General features: G+C 42.3%; 1 protein-coding gene across 2 annotated transcripts in view; it reads left to right on the top strand.

The window, feature by feature from the left end:
* Positions 1 to 19978, top strand: part of fzr1a (fizzy/cell division cycle 20 related 1a) — a 67218-nt gene that overhangs the window by 25393 nt on the left and 21847 nt on the right. For both annotated transcript variants that reach the window (XM_068016374.1, XM_068016375.1), the window contains exons 5-8: positions 3295 to 3422; positions 5662 to 5744; positions 9749 to 9932; positions 17066 to 17131. In XM_068016374.1, the coding sequence (XP_067872475.1) occupies positions 3295 to 3422; positions 5662 to 5744; positions 9749 to 9932; positions 17066 to 17131 (461 nt within the window). The remainder of the gene's footprint in view (positions 1 to 3294; positions 3423 to 5661; positions 5745 to 9748; positions 9933 to 17065; positions 17132 to 19978) is intronic.

Here is a 19978-nt window from a genome sequence, read left to right as displayed (position 1 = left end):
TTGTTTTAAAAATGGGGGTTGACATATGCCGAGTTTAAATGTGATCTGCTGATGTGATTGGTGGCCATTTTGAAATGTGAAAGAAAACACAGGTGTCATGTAGACCCTCCCCCACCTGTCAACAATGAGGCATATTAATTTTGTCACATGAGCATTGATTTTGAACTGTTGCTGGAGCAAGGAAATGACTTGTTAAACAGATCAGCCGTGGCTGGAAAAACATTTGCATACTAACAGACAGTACTTGGAGGGACAAAGGAGCTATTCCTTGCTCCAATTTAACCCACAATGGACTTTGAGCACCAGGTATTGTGTGTAAGAAGAGACATTCCAGGGTCAGCTAAGACAAGAGAATCCACAAACATACCTGGTCAGACCAGCTAACCTACTTGGCAACCTGGTTTTTCTGAATTGGACAAAGAGTTTGAACTGAGAAAAGACTGTTTGCTCCTGGAGTGAAAAGATCTCTCCTGTCTGCTCCCATCTCTTTCTCCTCTGGACCCACTGAGGACACATGGACTTCGAGAAAGGTCTCCTACATCAAACAAGGTTTAAGAGGAATACTGGGCTGCAACAAAAAGCAAGACCTATCATGGACTTTATAGCGAGTTCGGAGAACAGTAACCAAAACCATCTTTAGATATTGCCTCAAACTTTTCCACCTTATTTCTTCTCTTTTCTGTCTCTATCTGTATGTGAATCGCGTATGCATGCTAGCGTGGGTGTGTCAGGTATCTGTAGGCATTAACCGAATTAGAGTTTACATTTAATAAAGTTCAACCTTTTTTCTTTAAACCTAAGCAAACCTGTTCAGTTCGTTTCTTTGCCTTATAGTTGGAAGTTAGTGAACAAAGATTCACTAAGGGGGAGTTAAAAAAAAATGGTGTGTTTAAAATTAAACCCTGTTACGGTAAGTGAAGGCTGAGGGGGAACCCGAGTCCACTTTCTCACCTGGTCGTAACACTGGTAATTCATATTAAATCAATGTGGTGTGGTTCATTGAATAAATCAATTCTACAAAGATACCTTGCCGCTAACTAATGAATCGCAGGAAACCTCTGCCGCAACGCTAGACATTTTCATTCCATAAAGCACCTACACCAACTAGCTGTTGCTCTGAAGTTTTTGACCTCTGATTTGGCCCACTTAAGTGTGTGTATATATGCATTGCATTTCTAGTGATGTAAGCATTCTGCTGATTTTCAAGGACCCATTCCGATACATGCTTCTCAACATCAGGTCAGTGAGTAGTCCCTGTGCTCATGGCGCATTTGGTCTTGGACATCATCTTCAGGGTGGACTTTTCCTTCCACAGTCACCAGTTTTTCACTAATACCAAATTCCCATGCTGTAGCTGTGACGAGTTAGCAAATGTTGCAACTTTTAGCTTTAAATCAGCTTCATACTACTTTCATTTTGCTGGATAACCCATTTCTCTTTGTTGATCGCCACACGGGGTCTGCTCTGTGTGATCATGACTTAAACTCCCGTGCATCTTCGCAACACAGCCTGCATCGCCTGCTTCATGCCTTGTGTCCGGTTATAAGCTAAATGAAATGTGCATTTGTGGGTCAAAAATTGAGGCTGACTACTAATGTGAGTATAGCATGTTGTGGCTGAAAAGAGGGGTCAACCTATATGCAAAAACATGATTTCTGGGACTGGAAAAATGGGGTTGACTTATATCCCACAGTCTGTGGTAGGTGGATGGTTCTGTACTGTAAATATTTAACGATATGACATGACTGCTGTCTTTGTGCTTGATCATCCTGGGTTAAAATTGTTTAATTTTAACTTAAAACAAGGTCTGATGTGTTGCTGTACTACTTTGATATCCAAAGGAGACATCATTAGGCTAGCTGTTAAAAGCAGTAAAAGAATAGATGCTCAAAGGTATGGGAGTTGGAACTCACTGGGGAGTCTAAAACAAGGGGTCACAGTCTCAGCATAAGGGGTTGGCCATTTAGGACTGAGATGAGGAGACATTTCTTCACTCAGGGTTGTGAATCTTTTGAATTCTTTATCCCAGAGAGCTCGGATGCTCAGTCATTGAGTATATTCAAGACTGAGATTGATGGATTCTTGGATGTTCAGGGAAGGTGGAGTTGAGGTAGTGCAGCCGCAATCTTCTTGAATGGTAGAGTAGTCTTGAAAGGTCATGTGGCCTACTCCTCCCATTTCTTATGTTTTTTGAGATGAAATCTACTACGATAGTAATGTTAAAAAAGATCCGAAAACTTGGTTATTAGACAATTGGCAAATATGAGCTTGAGTCTTCTAAGCAGAATAATCCTCCTGACTTCACCATACCATATCGAATGATGGTTCAGCTAGTTGAAGGTGCAGAGCTTCAACAGTATCTCTTTGGCAACCAAACCTAGGTACAAACTGAATTGAATAGTAATATGTTCTTATACACGTGGATGTACATGTATCCAGAAGCTGCTGACCTGAGACTGAGCATTGTCTTTAGCTATATGATGCTATTTTTTTTTCAATATGCTGTGGATTTAGGCCTCACAGCCACACCTCCACAACAGCAAAACAAAGATTGGAAACCCCCTGCACGATGAAGCATAGGGCTGTGCGTGCATTCTACAATGCAGTCCAAATGGATTGGCAGAAGATTTTAATATTTCAGGATTCCTGCCCTCTTGGCCCCTGTCATTGCTCTTGCGCACTCACTGTAGCTCCATGTACCTTGCTTAATGTAAATGCTTTGTTAACCCTCTACATTATCCTCCTGCATTGGTCCACTGCTTTCCATTCTGTGACTGTTCTCTAGTTGACATGGGAAAGTGGTCCATAATGATACTCCCTGCAGTTTGTGCAGCTTTAGGTAGAACGACAGGATGTTGGGTACACCGCTGAATATGTGTGTGTTATATATAATGGGTCTGTGAGATATGACCAGTCATACCTTCAGCTGCAGACTTCTACCACTAGATGGACCTTCTGATCTTCATACCAACAGCATCACTACTGTACTCTGATGGAAATGTACTGTCTTGAATTTCTTTGGGGGGGAAACCACAAGATCCACTAATAGAATTTCTTTAATCAGTCTCCATTTTGATGTGTATAAACTGCCATGTGTTGTATGCCTTCATTGCACACACTGCTTTATGGAATAGAGGTGAAATGCCAAATTTAGAGATTTTTCACAAAAACTTAATCATTTAAACTAATTGTAGGGAAATTGTACTGAAATGTGTACTGAGATATTATAACTGTTATGACAATTAAAATTAACTACTCAATTTTTTCCCCCTCTTGTGCTGTTTTATTTGATAGATGGACTTGCTTATTCTGCATTACTTAAAAATGAGCTGCTTGGGGCAGGGATTGAAAAAGTTCAAGACCCTCAAACTGAAGATAGAAGATTACAGCCTTCAACGCCTGAAAAGAAAAGTTTATTCAAGGTATGAACTGCTCAGCATTCAAACAGAACAATTTAGTCTGTTTACATGCACTGCCTCTGTTTTTATAATTGTTACTTGTTAACAATTTTCTTTTAACCTATCCTATTGTAGCCAGAGTATCATCCCAATGACTTCTTTTCCTGTCCTCTCTTCCTCTTCTGCGTGCTACCCCTTGGTGACACCAACAGGAGACATGGGATAATCTATAATGTACACTGATAACACCCAGCTCTACCTCCCCACCCATCCACTCCTCCTGTGTTAGATTGCTTGTCTAATCCTGAATGAGCCACAATTTCCTCATTTTAAAAATGGAAGCCATTATCTTTGGCCCTTACCACCAATCCAGCCCCCTTTCTTGGTTGATCCAGACAGTTCACAAATATTCCACTGCTGTTTGATCAGTGAATTATTTGACTCCAAGCTGAGCACTGAGTCAATATACTGTACAACACAAAGACTGCCTACTTCCATCTCCATAGCATAGCCTTCCTCCACCTGCTTTAACTCACCTGCTTCTCAAACCATCATGCATGCCTTTGCCTTGAATATCGGACTTGATTATTCCAATGCTTTCTTAGCTAGCTTCCAATGCTGCACCCTCCATAAACATGAGCTCATTCAAAACTTTGCCTGTGACCTGTACCAAGTCCCACTCATTCACTATGCCTTTGCTTGCTCACTTACATTGGCTTCTGGTTCAAATTTTAAAATCCTCTTACTAGTGTTTCAGTCCTTTCATGGCCTGGCATGACGAGAATATTTCTTTATTTCTATTCCAGTCCCATGACCCTCAGAGAACTCTACTTTCACCTGACTCTGGCCTATTGTGTAACCCCACTCTTTATTTTTATCCATCATTTGCAACCATGCCTTTAACCATCTAGAGTCTACGCTGTGGAATTCCCTTCCTTAACCTCTCCATCTCACTCTCCTGCTTTAAGACCCCCGCCAACTCTCTTTAAAACCTATCTCTTTGATCAAGCTTTTAGTCATCCCTCTGAATATCACCTTATCTGGTACAGTGTCCATTTTTGTCTGACTAGACTTCACAGAAGTTCCTCGGGGCATTCTTTTCATTTAAAGATGCTATAAGTTTCACTTTTTCTTGGAGCTATTAAGAATAAAACCTGGAAATGGCTAAGACATTAGTTGTAATGTAGGAGACAGCAGGTATCTTTTTTTTTTAAACGCATATGGTCAATGTTGAGTTGGATGTAGAGCATCAGCATGTCACCAATAGCATCTTCCTTTCCTCCTACCTGCTTTGCATTTGTTAATTTGGTCACTCATCTATCACCCCACTTTTGGGTGTCTTTCACTGGCACTTTCCCATGCACGTGAAACAATTAATATTCTCGTCTGCCATTGTCTGTGACTCCAAGCACTCATTCTGTGTGAGATTGCAATGTACATGTATTTTTGCATTGCTGGTAATGCTGTGATATTGTATAAAGTTGTTTTTCAGAACTTTCTCATGAACATTAGCTGGGTAGTGTGGAGTCCATGATGAGATAAATTATTCATGTTTTGGAATAGTGGGTTTGATAGGCTTTTGGGCTGTTTTCAGATATTGTGCTTCCTTGTGTTCTTTCTGAAATGAGAACATATTCTGTATTTTCCCTCTTTTCTCTCCCTCCTATCTTAGCGGTGTTAGATTTGCTGCCTTCCAATCTACTGGGATCATTCCAAAATCTAGAGAATTTTAGAAGATCACATTCAGTACATCCGCTACCTCTGCAGACATCTGTTTTAGAATTCTAGGATATAGGCCATCAGGTCCTTGGGATTTGTTGACTTTTTTTGTCCCATTAATTTCTCCAGTACTTTGTCTTTACTAATTACTTAAAGTTTCTCACTCTCATTGGACCCTTGGCTCCCTGCTACTTCTGGTATGTAAATGGAAATAAAATCTATATTCACTACAATTACGTTTATGATTCTATGGACTGATTATTCTATTAATGATAACTGTCTTTTAGATCTCTCGAATGTAGGGTGACAGCCTTGCCATTAATTGTGGAATTCCTGGAGACGGATGGCATCACTAAAAATTAAAGATCTGTAGTTATTGAAATTCCTGATCTACTTAACAAGAGCTTTGATCTCTATCTTGCCAAGGAATACATTAAACCACTTTTGTGCTCCCCGTTTGGAATTTTAAAAAAAAGACTGAAGTAGGTTTTTACTACAGAATTCAAATGCTTGGTTTTAATGTGTCTCGTTTTTTTTTCTCCAGTACTCGCTCAGCACTAAGCGTGCAAGTCCCAATGATGGAAACGACATTTCACCTTACTCCTTATCTCCTGTTAGCAATAAAAGGTAACCTTGTATCTCATTATGCCATTTGTAACGTCAATTCTAATGGTTAAATAGTACTACATTTGAAGTAACCTGAATATTGAAATTATTTATCGCTAAGCAATTTTAAATGCCGTTACTGAAAGTTCACAAAGTTCCTTCATTTACTGTATTTTTAAATTTAAACTTTTGTGGAAATGACAGAAGGTCAATAAAGGTAGCTTGATGTTTTGGAATCAGGATGCTAGAGACATAGGCTGGAATTTTTTGTTGGGCGAGAGGCCCCATCCAGCAGCCGAAAAATCAGTGGCGAGTCTGCATCCGCTGAGCCTGGGGAGCCAGACTGGGATTTTTTGCTCCCCAGGCCTTTAATTGGTCTTGGGCAGGACTTCCACCTCCTTGAGGCAGAAAGACCCGCCTAATGGAGCTGCTGGCCGATCAGCTACACCGAGCCATCAGAAGATGAAGGATGGCCATGGAAAAAAGGTAAGTGTCCCTGGCGAGGCCCTAGAAAATCGGTGGAGCCCTAGTGAGGCAAGAGGGGGTTGGTAAGTGGGGTGGGGAGGGAAAAGGGAAGTGTTGTGCTTCGGGGGCGACCCCCACATGGGGCACAGGGTGCCCGATCAGGAGCCCCCACCCCCCAAGAAGGCCACCTGGTGTTTCCAGGCGGAGTTTTTGTTAAATGGCCACTTCAGGGCCTTGATTGGCCTGGGGCGGGTGGGCCGTTTCCTGCTGCTGCTGCCCCGCGTAAATTTGTAACGGGTGGGAGGGGGTCGGGAATGGCCCGCCCCCCCCCCCCACCTCCAACTCAATTTTACATCCCCCAGCCCCACCCCAGCACCACCACCAGCCCGCACGTTTGGTGGGTGTAAAATTCCAGCCATTAGCTTCGATGGCACTTTTCTTGTAGACATTTTTCATTTTTAATCTGTTTTGGAATTGCCAAACTCATTCTTCAGCAAATATCTAAACATGCAAATTAGTACATCAGTGCAAATGATAAGGCTGAAGCATTTGCAACAATCTTTAGCCAGAAGTGCCGAGTTGATGATCCATCTCGGCCTCCTCCTGAAGTCCCTAGCGTCACAGATGCCAGATTTGATTCACTCCACGTGATATCAAGAAATGACTGAAGACACTGGATATTGCAAAGGCTATGGGCCCTGACAATATTCCGGCAATTGTACTGAAGACCTGTGCTCCAGAACTTGCCGCGCCCCTAGCCAAGCTGTTGCAGTACAGCTGCAACACTGGCATCTACCCTGCAATGTGGAAAATTGCCCAGGTATGTCCTCTACACAAAGCAGGACAAGTCCAACCCAGCCAATTACCACCCCATCAGCCTACTCTCAATCATCAGTAAAGTGATGGAAGGTGTCATCGACAGTGCCAGCAAGCGGCACTTGCTTAGCAATAACCTGCTCAGTGACACTCAGTTTGGGTTCCGCCACGGCCACTCAGCTCCTGACCTCATTACATGCCTTGGTTCATGGACAAAAGAGCTGAACTCGAGGTGAGCTGAGAGTGACTGCTCTTGACATCAAGGCAGCATTTGACTGAGTACGGCATCAAGGAGCCCTAGCAAAACTGAGGTCAATGGGAACCAGGGGGAAAACTCTCTGCTGGCTGGAGTCATACCTATCAAAGGAAGATGGTTGTGGTTGATGGTGGTCAATCATCTGAGCTCTAGGACATCACTGTAGGAGTTCCTCAGGGTAGTACTGTAGGCCAGACCATCTGCAGCTGCTTCATCAATGACCTTCCTTCAATCATAAGGTCAGAAGTGGGGATGTTCGCTGATAATTACACAATGTTCACCATTCGTGACTCCTCAGATACTGAAGCAATCTGTGTAGAAATGCAGCAAGACTTGGACAGTATCCAGGCTTGGGCTGTTAAGTGACAAGTTACATTCGTGCCAGGCAATGACCATCTCCAATAAGAGAGAATCTAGCCATCTCCCCTTAACATGCAATGGCTTTACCATCGCTGAATCCCCCACTATCAACATATTAGGGGCTACCATTGACCAGAAACTGAACTGGAGTAGCCATATAAATACCGTGGCTACAAGAGCAGGTCAGAGGCTAGCAATCCTGCAGCGAGTAACTCACCTCCTGACTCCCCAATGCCTGTCCACCATCTACAAGGCACAAGTCAGAAGTGTGATGCTTGCCTGGATGGGTGCAGCTCCAACAACACTCAAGAAGCTCGACACCATCCAGGACAAAGCAGCCCGCTTGCTTGGCACCCCATCTACAAACATTCACTCCCTCCACCACCAACGCGCAGTGGCAGCTGTATGTACCATCTACAAGATGCACTGCAGCAATGTACCAAGGCTCCTTAGACAAGACCTTCCAAACCCGCGACCTCTACCAACTAGAAGGACCAGGGCAGCAAATGCATGGGAACACCACCACCTGCAAGTTCCCCTCCAAGTCACACACCATCCTGACTTGGAACTATATCGCCGTTCCTTCACTGTCGCTGGGTCAAAATCCTGGAACTCCTTTCCTAACAGCACTGTGGGTGTACCTACCCCACATGGACTGCAGCGGTTCAAGAAGGCAGCTCACCACCACCTTCTCAAGGGCAATTGGGGATGGGCAATAAATGCTGGCCTGGCCAGTGACGCACACATCCCATGCATGAATTTTTAAAAAAAAAAAAGCACAATATATACTGAATCTGAACTGTATGTGTAGTTTGTACTAGTTTTCTAACATTCTCTTTTGTTGACTCTCCTTCAATCTGGAGCAGTCCTTTAGATAACTTCAGCAAACAATTCACTGTTGATTTCCTGGATAGTTTTGTGATCTTTCTTAAACAGATTCTTGAAATCCACCATACCAACTTAGTGCCAGGAGCTGCCACCAAATATCTAGATCCTGGTATTTCCATCATGAAAGAGGCCTGAGAAAACCTTGTCAAAGAATGTGATAAAGGTTAGAAAATTATGGCATTTGTGCCATTATCCACTCATGCCATAATTTCCTGAGACTTTTGTACTGCTGTCCTGATACTCTAGTTGAAACTGTACAAGATTGATTCTCGTAACTTCGCTCTGCAGTCAAGTCAAAGGTGATTGTTAATTTACTGGATTTATAACAGTGGCCACAGCCACTTAGACGGAAATGTCATGGCATAGGTGAATGCATTTAAATTTGAGTTCAAAATAATTGATTAAAGCAAATGCAAAATCTCTGCTCTTGATATTTTTTCTGGATCAAGTTGGGCTGTCTGTGATGCTGGCACCAAGCCTTAGGTAGATACTGGGTTGGCTGGTGCTGGGGGTTGGGGAGACATACTGGAGGGGACAAACACAAGCTGGCATCAGCCCAGAGTAGTGCTGTGGAGCTCCACATTGTTTTTCTTCTTTAACTTGCCTTAACCTTTTTATATTGGTCGCTTCCAACGATCCCCAATAAGGACCACTTGTTAGGCTACAGAAGAACCTGTAAATTCTGAGTGGAGCATACCCAGTGTGTGCTCTGCTCAGTTTCTGAATAATTTTGATTAGGCGTCTTTAAACAAATATTGGCTCTCTTATTAGCATATGCAAGGAGCTCAACAACCAATTAAGGCAATCATAGGCTTGCCTAAATATTGCCCAAGCCAATTTGGCACCTGATTTATTTCAGGCATCCTTGATGCACAGGATTTCACCTCATGAAATTAGACCTTTGTACACCTAAGAAATGGGCAAAAGTGGGTCCAATTTTGTCCCCACCGTGCCCCCTCTTTAATCTGAGACTTTTGGGTAGTATATCACTAATGTTCTAAATATCATAAAATCTATTCTTTACGAGAGCAAGAAGTAGTTTCAAGGTTTTTCAATACCCATTTATGAACAGTCAGAAGCAAATTCTAACAATGAAGTGTCAAATAATGCTTCCTTTTCCTAAAATGAGCAGAATGCAACCAGTGGTAGCACAGTGCACTAACATTAACCATTATCAGACTTGAAGTATATGCTGCTGTTTGGTTTGACATTTAATTTTGTATGTTTCTTTCTTGAACAGCCAAAAATTGTTGCGGTCACCAAGAAAGCCTACGCGAAAAATCTCGAAGATCCCATTCAAAGTTCTTGATGCACCAGAACTTCAGGACGACTTTTACTTAAACCTAGTAGACTGGTCTTCCCTAAATGTGTTAAGTGTTGGACTTGGCACTTGTGTGTACCTTTGGAGCGCTTGTACTAGCCAGGTGAACCTTTTAGCTTCCTGTCTCTCACCTTGTTCCTGTCTCTGTCTCTTCCACCCAACGCAACAGGATGAGCATTTTAGTTATTGCGTGGTTTATTTTGGATGCATATTTCATGTGCATGTGCATATTTGGATGCATGCAAGGGAAATTAGAGATAGCATTAGATCCAAGGAAGATGCAAATAGATTTGCCAGAAAAAACAACAGACCCGAGGATTGGGAGCAGTTTAGAATTCAGCAAAGGAGGACCAAGGGATTGATTAAGAAGGGGAAAATAGAGTACGAGAGCAAGCTTGCAGGGAACATAAAAACTGACTGTAAAAGTTTCTATAGGTATGTGAAGAGAAAAAGATTGGTGAAGACAAATGTAGGTCCCTTACAGTCAGAAACAGGGGAATTTATTATGGGGAATAAAGAAATGGCTGACCAACTAAATGCATACTTTGGTTCTGTCTTCACAAAGGAGGATACAAATATCATATCAGAAATGTTGGGGAACACAGGGCTTAGAGAGAGAGGAACTAAAGGAAATCAGTATTAGTAGAGAAATGGCATTGGGGAAATTGATGGGATTGAAGGTCAATAAATCCCCAGGGCCTGATGGTATGCATCCCAGAGTACTCAAGGAAGTGACCCTAGAAATAGTGGATGCATTGGTGGTCATCTTCCAAGATTCTATCGACTCTGGAACAGTTTCTACAGATTGGAGGGTAGCTAATGTAACCCCACTATTTAAAAAGGGAGGTAGAGAGAAAGCAGGGAATTGTAGACCAGTCAGCCCGACGTCGGTAGTGGGGAAAATTCTAGAGTCCATTATCAAAGATTTCATAGCAGAGCACTTGGAGAAGAGTGGTAGAATCGGGCAGAGTCAGCATGGATTTACGAAAGGGAAATTATGCTTGACAAATCTACTGGAATTCTTCGAGGATGTAGAGTTGATGAGGGGGAGCCAGTGGATGTCGTTTATTTGGACTTTCAGAAGGCTTTCGACAAAGTCTCACGTAAGAGATTAGCATGTAGAATTAAAGCGCATGGGATTGGGGGTAGTGTATTGCGACGGATAGAAAATTGGTTGGCGGACAGGAAACAGAGTAGGGATAAATGGGTCTTTTTTCGACTGGCAGGCAGTGACTAGTGGGGTACCCCAGGGATCAGTGCTAGGAACCCAGCTAGTCACAATATACATTAATGATTTAGATGAGGGAACTAAATGTAATATCTCCAAATTTGCAGCTGACACAAAACTGGGTGGGAGGGTGAGTTGTGAGGAGGATGCAGAGAGGCTTCAGGGTGATTTGGACAAATTGAGTGAGTGGGCTAATGCATGGAAGATGCAGCATAGTGTGGATAAATGTGAGGTTATCCACTTTGGTAGCAAAAACAGGAAGGCAGATTATTATCTGATCGGCTATAAACTGAGAGGGGGGAATATGCAGCGAGACCTGGGTGTTTTCGTACACCAGTCGTTGAAGGTAAGCATGCAGGTGCAACAGGCAGTAAACAAGGCAAATGGTATGTTGGCCTTCATAGCGAGAGGATTCGAGTACAGGAGCAGGGGGGATGTTTTGCTGCAATTATACAGGGCCTTGTTGAGGCCACACCTGGAATATTGTGTGCAGCTTTGGTCTCCTTATCTGGGGAAGGATGTTCTTGCTATAGAGGGAGTGCAGCGAAGGTTTACCAGACTGATTCCTGTGATGGCGGGACTGACGTATGAGGAGAGATTGAGTCGGTTAGGATTATATTCACTGGAGTTCAGAAGAGTGAGGGGAGATCTCCTAGAAACCTATAAAATTCTAACAGAACTTGACAGGGTCGATGCAGGAAGGATGTTCCCGATGGTGGGGGAGTCCAGAACCAGGGTTAAACTTTCAGGACTGAGATGAGGAGAAATTTCTTCACCAGAGAGTGGTGAGCCTGTGTAATTCACTACCACAAAAAGCAGTTGAGGCCAAAACATTGTATGTTTTCAAGACGGAGTTAGATGTAGCTGTTGTGTCTAAAGGGGTCAAAGGGTGTGGGGTGAAAGCGGGAACAGGTTATGGAGTTGGATGATCAGCCATGATCATAATGACGGAGCAGGCTCGAAGGGCCGAATGGCCTTCTCCTGCTCCTATTTTCTATGTTTCTATTTCATTTACTGATAATTATGGAAAATACATTTTTTTATATTAAGGTAAACTTTTTTAAAAATCATGTTATTCAGGGATTATAACAATCAAACATTCTTTATTCCACCTTCACAACCCCATGATGTTGAACCTGATCAATATTCTAGAAAAAGCATATGATGAATGATGCCCTGATGATGTTTTTGTTAATGGTAGTAAGCATTAGTAACAATAACCCGTGAGGTTCTCATGCTGCATACAAGCCTTCCACATGCATCAGTGTGGCAGTTGATCTTTTCTGCTCTGAGTATTGGTTATTTATGGTAAACTGTCTTGGTAGTTTGATTTCATTATTATTGGTTACTATTTGAAGCTTTTAATTACTGTTGTCATTGTCGCAATGTTCATGTTTCAAACTTTAAGAAAAAAAGGTTAGTCACGTGGCACTGTTTGGGTTGGCATGTTATCCTTTGAAGTTGTTTTCTGCAACTGACTATATGCATGAATTGGGCTGTTCCCTCAACTGTGTTATTTTTGGTGGCTGGAGCTTAGCCTTAGCAGAGTGTGCAACACTGGAGCCAATGCAATATCGTGGCAGCTGGAAGCCAAAGTCTGAGATTGGAATATGTCTACACGGATGGGGGATAGTTGCAGCTGTGTTGGATCAAGAACGCCAGCTTCCTAGTTGTAGCAGCACATCGAAGAGCCACAAACTGGATATCTGTGGTTGGGACCTAGAAACTGGGAGCCAAGAGCTAGGTTACTAGGAAGTAGGGAGTCAGGGTCTAACGGCCTGGAAGTTAAAGCTGGAGGACCCTGCTGCCAATAGAAGCAGCGAGCTGGATCTTTAGAGGGAGTGGCAAGGCACAGGAGTGGTTCCTTAGGCTGATGAAGAAATGAAAACAGGATCAGGAAGCTTGTCCTGGAGCCAGGAGAGAACTGAGTCTTGGGATGAATTCAGGTATTGGGAATGAGTCCAGGGATTAGGGAAGAGGTGAGTTCAAAGCCAATGAGTCATTCGTGCAGTTGAGTAAGAACTTCATGAAAAACCTTATTTTAAAAAAGTGGCTTAACTTTTTTTTTAGCTATTTCTCAAGTAGTTTTCATGTGACAACAGTGGTATTTTAGTAGCTTTTTTTCAACTAACATGCTAACTTCTTTAATTCAAAGCACTTCTCTGTGTATAGAAGCATGGTTTCTATATACAATATATGAAACCCAGCTTTTTGTGGACCATTTAGATGTGCACTTTGGAGTTGCAGGGTCCAAATACAAAGTTTAAACCCATGTTGTCATTAATTTGCATATATCTCAAGCTACAAATCTGGGTATGCTAATTTAAGATTTATTCACCAGAGGGAACTCTGCTAACCTAAATCCCATTATAACAAATAGGACAAATCAGTGGATCAATATTAACAAAATACGGCTGAATTGCATAGTTTCTGTATTACTGGGTTAGTCTCCAGTGAAATTAGAGAAGGCTGAATGAAGGAAGTAAAATGATCATGTAGAGCTGATTTCATTGTTTTGAATTTGAGGTATTCTTCACCCACCGCATTTGTGCAAATTTATAATAGTATACATCAAAGTAGACTGCCACCTTAACATGTGCAGTTTACACGGTGTGAAAGTAAACTTGCCATGTAATTCAGCATCGCCTGACATTATTGCATACCAGTGTCAAAAATGTCTCTAGGATTATTTTTCCATTACATGGCTTCTCTAGAGCGTTGATCACGACTCTTGTGTGTAGAGGATGCTTTACATTTGTAAATGAAGTAAGTTCCACTAAGTATGTAATAAATCAATTAGATACTTACCACCCTTGTTCTCGACAGCCTGTGTTGTCTGCTAGTCCACCAACGTCCTAATCTTAAATTCTTGTCCTTGTGTTCACACCCCTCCATGGCTTCACCTCTCCCTATTTCTGTAACCTCCTCCAGCTCTACAACCCTCAGCTCTCTGCATTCTTCCAACTCTGGCTTCTTGTGCATTTCCCACTTCCTTTGCCCCATTATTGGCAGCTATGCTTGCAGCTGTTTAGATCCTAAGCTCTGCAATTCACTGTCTGTTGAAGAGTCTTTGCCTCTTCGACAATCTCCTCTTTTAAGATGCTGCTTAAAACCTACCTTTTTGACCAAGGAGTCCTAATGTCGTCTCCTTTAGCCTGGTGTGAATTTCTTGTCTGATTACACTCCTGTGAAACACTTTGGGACGTTTTCCTACATTAAAGGTGCTGTATAAATGCTAGTTGTATTTAGATTCTTGAGAGAAGTGTAGTAATCTGACCCTGTTTAGCTTTTTGTATATTAATGAACTGCCATCTCATTGGGATTACTTTTCACTTTGTATGTCTTAAGTGTCTAAGAGAGTGAACCAAAGAATATGTCCTTGTTTTTCTTCATTATCGCAGCCATGTATTATAAAATAAGGCTTGAGTAACCAAAAGTAGGTCCTTAATTAATATTTCCAACAGTGGGTAGCCTTGATCCTAACGCTTGAAAGTGTTTTTTTTTTATGATTAGAGATACAGCACTGAAACAGGCCCTTCGGCCCACCGAGTCTGTGCCGAACATCAACCACCCATTTATACTAATCCTACACTAATCCCATATTCCTACCAAACATCCCCACCTGTCCCTATATTTCCCTACCACCTACCTATACTAGTGACAATTTATAATGGCCAATTTACCTATCAACCTGCAAGTCTTTTGGCTTGTGGGAGGAAACCGGAGCACCTGGAGAAAACCCACGCAGACACAGGGAGAACTTGCAAACTCCACACAGGCAGTACCCGGAATCGAACCCGGGTCCCTGGAGCTGTGAGGCTGCAGTGCTAACCACTGCGCCGCCCGTGTTGTTTAGTTGATTTTATAAATGTCTTCTGAACCTCAAGATTATTAGTCTTTTTTTACATAATCAAGTGAAGGCGAATTCTATGAACAGAGATATTCCATAATCAAGACTGTTGTATGTATAGTTGATTTGCAGACACACACATTTTCTGCAGTCTTTTTTTTTTGAAAAAAAGCTCTTGTTGGTCAGCTTTACTGGACTGCATCTGACTTTTCCTAGATTCAAGGGAGCATCTTCTCAGGTTCTTAAGCAATCTATCAAAATATCAGTTTCTAAGAAAATGCATCAATAACAATTGAATAAATCAAAGGAACAGATATTCACCCTTGGAGATACTCAGTAGATGATTATGATTTTGGTTAGTGCCCTTTTTTGTGTGCAAATGCTTGCATGCTCTTGCACTCTCTCATGCTCTCTCTCAATTTAAAAAAATTACATTTTCTAACTGAACCCAACAAGTGATAATTAGATCAAAGCAAAATACTTTTCTGATGAAAGGTCACAGACCTGAAATGTTAACTCTGCTTCTCTGTCCACAGATGCTGCCTGACCTGCTGTGTATTTCCAGCACTTTCGGTTTTTATTTATGTGATAATTAGAGGCTGTTCTAATTGTCAGCACAACACATGATGATCAGGAGACAATTCAAGGCTGTTATTGAACAATGAGCTGCATTTTACATTCGACAGCAGACTTGAGGACCACACATCGCAGAGGCGCTGCGATATTAAATGCGGTGGCTCATTTAAATGCCATGGCAGACAGACTCCCCCCCCCCCCCCCGCCCCCCGATGATGTGGAGGGGGTGGGCGTTCCTTCCCCATCAATGACATCAGCTGCCTTTGCGCAGGCTCTGACAGCATTTTTAAAGGACTTCGAGCTCTAACTTTCAATTTAAATATTTAAACTTAAGTTTAATGTAAAAATTTAAATCCATTTAAATTGCCCCTCTCCCACCACACCACCCCCCCTCCCATAACCATAAAATTCATTACTTGCCTACCTGCTCTTCCCTTTCCCCCCACACCACTGCACTGGAAAACTTAACTGTTACCCCCTCCCTACCTGTGTTCCGCCTCGGATGGGGATCCAAAGGCGCAGGAGTGCTGGCCACCGGCACCAATATCACTGGTGCGGATGGCGGGAACGCAATAGTCATTAATTCAGGTATTTAAATTTAATTTACATATTGACATTGGGCTCTCTTCGCCAAGTGGCAGGGGGCCACCACAAGGCCCACAAGCGTCTAGGACCAGGGCAGGCCTCTCCCGAGGCATTTTTGGTGCCCCCCGCCCGCCCCCCACCCCCAGCCAACATCAGGGAGCTCTGTAAAATTCAGCCCTGTGACCGCGCAGGTTTTTGCCGGGTGCTCCGGTTTCCTCCCACAGCCAAAGACTTGCAGGTGATAGGTAAATTGGCCGTTGTAAATTGCCCCTAGTGTAGGTAGGTGGTAGGGAATATGGATTACTGTAGGGTTAGTATAAATGGGTGGTTGTTGGTCGGCACAGACCCGGTGGGCCGAAAGGGCCTGTTTCAGTGCTGTATCTCTAAATAAATAAATAAATACATTACACTGAGGAACAATACGCTTGCTGAGGTTTATAGAAAGCAAAATAATAGCAAAAACAGGTATTCAATCCGTAGTCTGTTTTTGTAAACAAAAAACTTCTTTAAAAAAAATGAACACTTCTTTGCATATTAAACTCAATAAAAGCTTTACCTGAAATAATAATTGTGAAATGTCATCGATGGATTCACACTATTTTGGGAAACAGAAAATAACAGCTGAAATTTCTAGAAACAAAAGGAAAAATATTCATTCTGTACTGCTGACTACTGCTACATCTTGGGAAATTGTGCATGTGCAGTGTATGCAATCTGGACTCGGCTCACTGTATTAGGCATAAATAAATCAAATCCCAAACTTTTGAGAGAAATAGAGATCTTCAAGTAAATCTTTGCATATTTTAATATCTCAGACAATTCAATGCATTAATATAATGTTATTGTGAAATATATCTTAGAAATATTTCTGGAGTAAATTGTTTAAATTCTTTTATTCAATTTTTGTTTTCAGCACACCTTTAAGAAAATGCAGATGCCCTACTTGTGTACATTTTTTTAAATATATGTCTTAAGTATTGACTTTCTCTCTATCTAGGTGACCAGACTCTGTGACCTTTCTATCGATGGAGATTCTGTTACGTCGGTTGGCTGGTCAGAGAGAGTAAATATCATTCTTTTGATCTGAAAACTGAACTAAGTTTAAGTTTTATTTATTTAAAGAGACCTCTTTTGTGTAATTATGTTTTCTTCATAATCACTTTGTTCATTTGTGGAAGTATACATTGCAGCATGCAAGATAAATCTCTTTCGTTTCTATTATTCAATGTACTTTTTAAAATGGCTTTTGCTATAAATACAATTGGTATGAATTTGTAACTTACAAAAGAAAATTGTATCAGCCTTATTTGCATTCTTACCTCTGATTCAGAATGTCTGGTTCAATGTCCACTTCAGAGAGCACATAATCTAGGCTAATATTTCAGTGCAACACTGAAGAATTGCTGCACTCTTGGAGATGTTGTCTTTCAGGTGAGATATAAAACCGAGGTGGCAACTGCCCTGTTTTCGTCAAAGAGCCAGTGGCGCCTTTCAAAAAAGAGCAGGGTTCTTCTCCTGATGTCCTGGTGAACATTTGTCCTTCAATCACTATCATTAAAACATATTACCTGGCCATTTATCTCACTGCTGTTTGTGGAATGTTGAGCACAAATTTAGCTGTCATGTTTTTCTGCACAACAACAATGAGTACACTTTAAAAAGAATACTTGACTGTGAAGTGTTGTGGGACATCCTTTCTTTTTATTCGTTCATGGGATGTGGGCATCACTGGCTAGGCCAGCATTTATTGCCCACCCTAATTGCCCTTGAGAAGGTGATGCCTTGAACCGTGGCAGTTTTTGGGCTGTAGGTACACCAACAGTGCTGTTAGGAAGGGAGTTCCAGGATTTTGACCCGGCGACAGTGAAAGAACAGTGATACGGTTCCAAGTCAGGATGGGGTGTGGCTTGGAGGGGAACTTTCAGGTGGTGGTGTTCCCATGTATTTGCTGCCGTTGTCCTTCTAGGTGGTAGAGGTCATGGGTTTGGAAGGTGCTGTCAAAGGAGCCTTGGTGATCTGCTGCAGTGCATCTTGTAGATAGTGCACACTGCTGCCACTGTGCGTTGGTGGCGAAGGGAGTGAATGTTGAAGGTTGTGGATGGGGTGTCAATCATGTGGGTTGCTTTGTCTTAGATGGTGTCAAGCTTCTTGAGTGTTGTTGGAGTTGCACCCACCCAGGCAAGTGGAGAGTATTCCATCACACTCCTGTCTTGTGCCTTGTAGATGGTGGATCGGCATTGGGGAGACAGGAGGTGAGTTACTCACCGCAGAATTCCTAGCCTCTGACATGCTCTTGTAACCACAGTATTTATGTGGCTGGTCCAGTTCAGTTTCTGGTCAATAGTAACTCCCAGAATGGTTGATAGTGGACAATTCAGCGATGGTAATGCTGTTGAATGTCAGTGGGGAGATGGTTAGATTCTCTCTTGTTTGAGATGGTCATTGTCTGGCAGTTGTGTGGTGCGAATGCTACTTGTCGCTTATCAGCCCAAGCCTGAATGTTGTCCAGGTCTTGCTGCATCTGGACATGGGCTGCTTCTGTTAAAGTTATGAAATGCATTATATAAATACAAGCTTGTTTGTTCTTTATACACTTCAGAGTACACATTTTTTTCCTGAGATAATTGGGAGGAAACTGAATTTAGGAAGTGGAGGTAGTTTTCATTTCATCTTGCGTTACAGAACGTGTAGCAGATCTTAAATGGGACTACCCTTAGCAGATGATGGAACATCTATGCTAGATTGCTCGATTTAAATTCTTGGTTGTGTAAGGGTGAGAGTCGGATGTCTTGTACAAACGAGCGATATTTATTTACAAGCATGCAAGGAGAAGTCCTACTCTCTCGAATGATTGAAGGGGTTCTGCTCGTACAATGTTCCGGTAATTATTTTATACAGTTTCCAGGAGGTTTATTTGATGAGCTGTTTATTTAATTACTTCATCTCCCACCAGCTGTCTTCCCTAATCTCATCCTGCCTTGGTTATATTAGTTACCACAAATATCGCCTCCTTATCGGAAGTTTAAATATGTATATTTTAAATGTTTTTATATTGTACAGTATATTTATTCTTTTGTACATTTCTAAAGAATATTTGTCAACCTTCTGAATAGGTATTCATATAATTCGTGTGTCTAGCAGGCAAGCTTTCTCAAGTTACAGGGACCTAAGTTACGCCAAGTATCCCATGGTTCCCTATGCCAGTCTCCCATACAGACCCCCCCTTTTGGCCCTTGGCCAGCGTCTGGCCCAAGGTAGCCATTACCCTAGAATCCTCTGCCCGTTGAATAATCTGGGGATCCTACCGGTTTCGACGAGCTTTGGATCCTTCCCTTGCATCCTCTTATGACCTCACCTGTGTCCTAGAGACCAGGTTTAGTCAGGATTGGTACTTTGTATTATTCTACATAAATTACAGCAATTTTAGTCAAGCCTGCAGTACTCCTGGGGTACACCACTTCTGTCCCCCCTTTTGGCCCTAGGCTACTAGCAAGATGGCCAACTAACGCTAAATGCTCCTTGCTCCATCACTGTTGGCCAGACAAGCGGTTAGATTTGCACGGTTACATTTTCTAAATTGTCTAACATCTCAATTTAGGTGCCAGGGTACAACATTTAACCATAAGTCTGATAGCAATTAGCAACTGCACCACTATCAGTACATGGGAATCAATTCTAATCCAGTGGTGAACGTTTACCCTAATACCCCAGTCCCAAACCGTCTTCCACCATGATGCGTCCTCCAGTTCGGCTACCACATCCTCCCCCACTTGCTTGACCTCCTGTTGGATTTGGTAATACAGCTTTATTGCTGTCCAGGCCTCTTCCCTCCTCTTCATTAGATGTTCCAGCAGTTTAGGGATTCACTTCCTCTCGGGAAGCAGGTATCTCAACAAGTCCTCCATTAGAT

The sequence above is a fragment of the Heterodontus francisci genome, chromosome 36, assembly GCF_036365525.1.
Source record: "Heterodontus francisci isolate sHetFra1 chromosome 36, sHetFra1.hap1, whole genome shotgun sequence".
NCBI lineage: Eukaryota > Metazoa > Chordata > Chondrichthyes > Heterodontiformes > Heterodontidae > Heterodontus > Heterodontus francisci.
This window is presented reverse-complemented; position numbering and strand designations above follow the sequence as displayed.